The sequence below is a fragment of the Embiotoca jacksoni genome, unplaced genomic scaffold (assembly GCF_022577435.1).
Source record: "Embiotoca jacksoni isolate LCO1_2020_lvr unplaced genomic scaffold, fEmbJac1.0.p SCAF_11, whole genome shotgun sequence".
In the NCBI taxonomy this organism is placed as follows: domain Eukaryota; kingdom Metazoa; phylum Chordata; class Actinopteri; family Embiotocidae; genus Embiotoca; species Embiotoca jacksoni.
In genome coordinates, this window is record NW_027185241.1 from 11,086,948 (window position 1) to 11,092,947 (window position 6,000).

Consider the following 6,000-nt stretch of genomic DNA (forward strand, 5'->3'; position numbering starts at 1 on the left):
CCGTCTTCATCACTAAAACACGCAACAAGGATAGCTGAGGGCAGCCGAACTTCTGTCAGGAAGTGTCCAGCGTGGTTACATCTTCCTCAGCAATTCAAACCTTTGATTCTCCCCAATGTCATTTATGACCTGTAGCCACTGGTTCACCACAAAAACACACACACACACAGTAATTTACTGTTTTAAAGGCTCAACTGAAACCAGAGTAAGCCACATGTTATAAGATGTATGGTTTACTTAAGAAAAGATGGTCACTCCAGGGCTACCAGAATCAGGACCAAAGCTGTCCTCAGGCTCGACATCAGATAACAGTATATTTTGGGATAAAACTGACAAACTAGAATCACATAAAATATTTTCCTGCACAGAGACAAGGGAGTCGACTACTGTAGTAGCCTTAGTAGCCTTCACAGAGGGACTACTGAGATGAGGCCGCCATCGTAGAGAATAATTTTTTGTTTGAGGTAATGTAAAATGTTTCCTCCTCAGCCTCATCGTGCTTATTTCCTTTTCACCGATGCAATTGATTAAGATGGTCATAAAAGCAGCAGGACAGAAAATCTGCACATCATAGTTTTATGTGCTTCTCTAATATTAGTGCGTATGAAAAATATTCCATTAGGTCATTGAAACAGCTGCACTACTGAACAGCAGCACAGAGCATGCTCTGGCTTTTTGTTACTACTTTTTTTTAGACTGATCATCGAGGCAGAATTTATTCAGCAAAAATTCACATTGTATTACCGACGTTGGGGCAGAAATTATTCATATGCTTTACTTAAGTAAAGGTACCAATACACCAGTAGAAAAATATAATACCTGCAAACTCATAACTCATTAATATGGGTTTGGTCAAAAGGGTCACAAGATGATTTAATGGGGTAGAAATTAAGAAAATAACACATCTGTTCTCATATTTTTTACTTTTCTCTAATCTGGGATCATAAATTGTGATACTGTCTGAAAAGGGGTCAAAAGTTAAATAGGTTTGGAACAACTGGTTTCATCTTTCACAATTTTACCAGGTTATTAAATATTTTTTATGAAAAATCTTAATCAGAAAAATAACAATGGCTTTCAAATATATGTAGCGGAGAAAAAGTACAATATTTCTCTGAAATGTAGTGGAGTAGAAGTTTTAAAATGAAATCCTCAAGTTGTGTTTAAGCACCTCGCAGGCCACCTTTAAGGAGCTGGAGAGGTGATTTTCTCCTCTTTTGAACTTTGTGTGTTTCCAGGTCTATCAGGAGAGAAGGGAGAAAGAGGGAGTCCAGGGGTTGGGAATCAGGGACCTCGAGGACCACCTGGATCTCCCGGTAAGATACAAACATATACACAGTCCCGAGGGCGCTTGATTGGTGTAAGTAACTGAATTTACTGTATGTACTCACTGTGCAGCCTCAAAGCTCAACTAACAGGATTATCTAGCATTATTCTGTTCCTCAACATTTGTTTTTGGATTTGTTTCAGCCTGTAACTGAACCACAGCTCCCGTATGTGAAATGTTTTTCTTTGTGTTTCCTCAGAACAAAACCCAAAAATTAGTCAAATATTGAAACAAAGGAATGAAATAGCAAAGAGACTTGATGCGTTTTGGGTTTACTTCCTCTCAAGCAGACATTTTGGACCATGAATACAATTGTCTTTATTGATTTCCCTGCGCGTTGTGTGGAATTTGAGGTTTGTGTTATGAAAATATGTCAGTCCCAGGACTTCTGTGTACTACGATCAATACTCACAGAACAAGCTGACAAAACTTTCGGGAAACTTTTGCATGATCTGATAACTGTAAAAAAAAAAAAAAAAAAAAAATAGAATAAAAAACATCAGTATATGAAATAGGAAGTCTTTTCTAAGAGAATGGTGCAGGGGAGAGCGCTGTGCTTCTCTGGAATATTTGTGGGATGATAATTTTAGCACTTGGCAAATGAAACTCACCTCAAAATATTGATTTAATGTTTCTGCTGACTGCTGAAGTGAGTCCTGATGGAGCGGTCTCCTGTGAAAGCACACAACAGAAGCCTCTGGCTAAATGAGAGCTAAGAACCGTGTTATTCTTGCTCCTGCTCTCTGGACATTCACCATCACCTCCCTCATCCCAAAATGACAAGCAGGCGTTAACTGTCCCCTAATTTTTTTTTTAATGTCATGTTGTCACAGTAGCAGAGATTAAAGAGGTGATAGTACACTGACAGGATGTGCTCTTCCTCTATCCTTTCTCACCAGGCGTCACACTGCCGGAGTCTTCGTACTAAATGATAGTTGACTTTGTGTACTTGCTGTCTATTAACACAAACTTGTCCTCCATTCTCAGGTTTGCCAGGTGAAGGACAGACAGGCAGCCAGGGCCCATCTGGTCGGCCCGGCAACCCGGGGACAGCAGGGCGGCCGGGGAACCCAGGTACCACCGGACCAGCAGGCCCACCAGGATACTGTGACCAGAACTCCTGTATGGGATACAACGTTGGAGGTAAACATCATTCAGCTGAGATTTAAGTGTTGGTAACACTTTACTTGAATCCACTTATTTTGGCCTTTATGAGCAGACCACAAACATTTTATAAAGGGTTTTTAACACACTATTGTGAAGTTGCTATAAGGACATTTTAATGTGTAAATATGAAGACATATTTTATATGATTACATCTGTGTTTTATTGTAGTGACATTTGTTATCTATTCATTATACGGTCATGGGTGCCCACAGAGGGAGATAGAGTTATTACAAGCATATTAGTCAGCACTTGCTTACAACCTCATTATAGTGTGTTATAAACCATTTAGTAAATGCTTATATCCTGATTATGAACGATAAATAGGGGGACTTCTCCAGTTCTTTTTTCTTTTCTTTTTTTTGCATTTTTCATTCCCACTGAGAAATGAATAAGAAACACATTCTTGATTACCTTATTGTTATTTATATTTTTTTTTATCAGCTCTCAAAGTTTGGAATCAATGCTGTAGAAAATTAATACAAAAGCACCTTCATTGGAGTGCTTTTGTATTCATTCTGACACAGTAGGTCAAGATCTGGCAACTAAACCAGAAATAACATTTTGACTGGAATATTTTACTGAACATTGTCAAAACACAAAATATCCAGACCGAACAAAAACATGTATTTAGACCTAAGCATTTCCTGATTTGTCCTTCAGTAAATGAAAAAAAAAAATTATTCAACTATATTACTAATTTAAAAGATGTACTCGGAGCAACTGACTGCTGAATAATTATTTCTTATTTGCTGACTTATTATAAAAAAAAAAACAGCTCAAACAATCCAGCCCTGCCCAGTCTTTCAAACTCATAAATCATCTTTTTTACATATGAAAGACTGAAATCTTGTTTTCACAGTGACAGCTGGCTCTGAGATCGTTCTTGTTCTTGTAAAGCTCTCAGAGAATTGGAGAGTAATTTGTCTTTTATAGTTGTTCCACAGTAAAGTTTATACATTCATGTCCACACTGATGGATTAACTGGCCAAAGTTATCTGTCTGCGTTGAGATCTAATAAATATAATGTTACGCATACATTGAGGCACACACTTTTGAGTATTAATGCTGATGAGGACCTCGCAGGGTCCATTGTCTGGAGCCATCGCTGCCCGGACGTTACACATCTAACAGTATCTGACAAGTTGCCCTGATGATATATCATCTGCTAAAAGTAGCTGATGGACGAGACATTACTTCATCCATCAAACCCAATTTATTTCATAGTAATGGATTCCAGGCAGAATGTTTTTTATTTTTTATTTTATGACCTAGAAGAGTCTTGTCTGTTATTCCCAACCATGCAATGATTAAACAGCCTCCCTGACCACTTCAAAGGAAAGCTGCAATTATAAAGAGCAGTACGTGTAACATATTTTTCTGAACTTAAACTTTGCTTTGTCTTTGTGACTTTTACAGGTCAGTTTAATTGTATTTTTTTCCACTTGCTCAAACCCATTCTTTTTTTTAATGTGTCTGTATTTAAATGTAACAGTTCATAGCCACAGCATCAGTGTCAATGCCGCTTGAAGACGAGGAAATACAGCTTGATCCGAGTCAAAGGTTTAACCATCAATAGTCAAGTATTAACACTTTTATTTACGTGTAAATGACAGCGTGTAGTTTAATTAATTATCTGTCTTTGAGATGGGATAAGGCTACATTAATTCTGTTTTTGAGAGAGGCTGCTTCTTACCAAACAGTTGACACCTAAGGCAGAAATACAATTGCTCATTTAGTACATTTTAAAACTGTAAGCAGTTCCATAAAACTGTCATCTATGATAATGTATCATTATACTTAACGATACTTAACCTCTTAAGTGTTGCTCTTCAAAGCAATATTTTTTTGACATTGTTATGTTTCACAAAACTACAACGTATTATATATTATCTGATGTTCAACCCAGAGCTGGATGTGATGTTGCTCAAGAACAATTCATATCTTCTTGTAAGGTCATACCCAACACCTGCGTAGCTTATCTTAGCTTATTTTAAATATTGAAAAAGGGGAAACGGGCAGCCCAGCTCTGTCTGAAAGTAACTTTTACTCAGGACGTAATTGCTCCTTGCCAACAAATAGTCCATCTAATAAGCATTAATGAACAGTTAATAAAACAGTAAACTAATGTTTTCATAATCATTTATTAATGGTGTTCATATTAGCTATGGTATTCATTTATAAATAATCTAATTGTTTACAAAGATGTTATTGACGTAGGTAGCCTAAATACGGTAATAAATATTAACTATCAGTTATTTCATACAATAATAAACATTAACTAACTTTTAAAAAAACAGTAAAATAATTAATAAATTAATACCTTAATTAACATGAACACCATCAATAAATGATTGTTTATACACCAGTTAGCTGTTAATTAACTGCTAGTTAATGCTTATTAAGGCATTAAATAAGGTTAACCCTCGTGTTGTCCTTGGATCAAAATGACCCGCAGCTGTGTTCAACCAAGTTCTATTTTATTTTCATATTTTTTTGGGATCATTGGTGACAAGGAGGCTGTGAGGGTTTATTTAAAGGATGATGACCAATGATCCCAAAAAATATAAAAATATAGAAATAAAATAGGTCTTGGTTGAACACAGCTGCGGGTCATTTTAACCCGAGGACAACACGAGGGTTAATTAATGGAAGGTAATTGCCTGGTGGATGTAGTTTCATGTTCATTAGACATACCTGGCAGTGGTATTAATCTTTCCCCCCCAAAAAAATGCATTTCATAAAATAGGTTTTAATCATAATATGAAATGACAAGCAAAAACATAACAAAAGCTTCGAAAAGGGTAAGATTCGTAAGTTTTTTTTTAACAGTTTTAATAGATTTATATAGTAGGTCTTATCCCTTAGGTTAAAGCTTTCTGAAATCACCCTTCAGTGTATATGTGTACATGCTGAATCACCTTTGAGTATTTGTTAACGTGTTAAACACTTTTGTTGTGGTGTGTAACTACAAGAATTCAGTTTTACTCACACAGCATGTAGTCCTCTTCATTCTACTGTTTTTCTGTGTTGGAAATCTTTATTTTACTTTCTCGTGCGGAAAGAAAACGACACACCTGACACATATTCCCTATTTTCAGACACTTTATGTCTAAATATTTATTTGAGCTAAATTCATTGTAAGAATTACTTATTGTGTGTGTGTGTGTGTGTGTGTGTGCGTGTGCGTGTGCGTGTGTTTTCTGGCTCTTAAAGAGAAAAGCAGATTTCAACACTAATATTTCTACCTCTGAAACCACATCCCAGCAGCTAGGGAGGTTGTGTGAATCGAGAGGTTTAACTCTTTGGTGTCACTGGGTTCTTTTCTTGATATGAGGTAACATCTTCTCTCACTCTTTTTTTTCCTCCCTCTCCCTTTGTTCCCCTTCCCTGCGGTTCTTCCTCTTTTGGACTTGAAGTTCAACAGGACTATGGGAATGATTACTGAGGAGCATCCTCCTCCTCCTCCTCCTCCTCCTCCTGTGCTCACCTCCCTCTGTGCCCTGAAA

At 36.8% G+C, this 6,000-nt stretch overlaps 1 protein-coding gene across 1 annotated transcript in view; it reads left to right on the forward strand.

The window, feature by feature from the left end:
* The window catches only part of col14a1a (collagen, type XIV, alpha 1a), a 128,101-nt gene extending 122,101 nt beyond the window's left edge, over positions 1-6,000 (forward strand). The window contains exons 46-48 of the mRNA XM_069143154.1: positions 1,239-1,316; positions 2,315-2,470; positions 5,911-6,000. Coding sequence (XP_068999255.1) covers positions 1,239-1,316; positions 2,315-2,470; positions 5,911-5,939 — 263 coding nt within the window. The 3' untranslated portion in view covers positions 5,940-6,000. The remainder of the gene's footprint in view (positions 1-1,238; positions 1,317-2,314; positions 2,471-5,910) is intronic.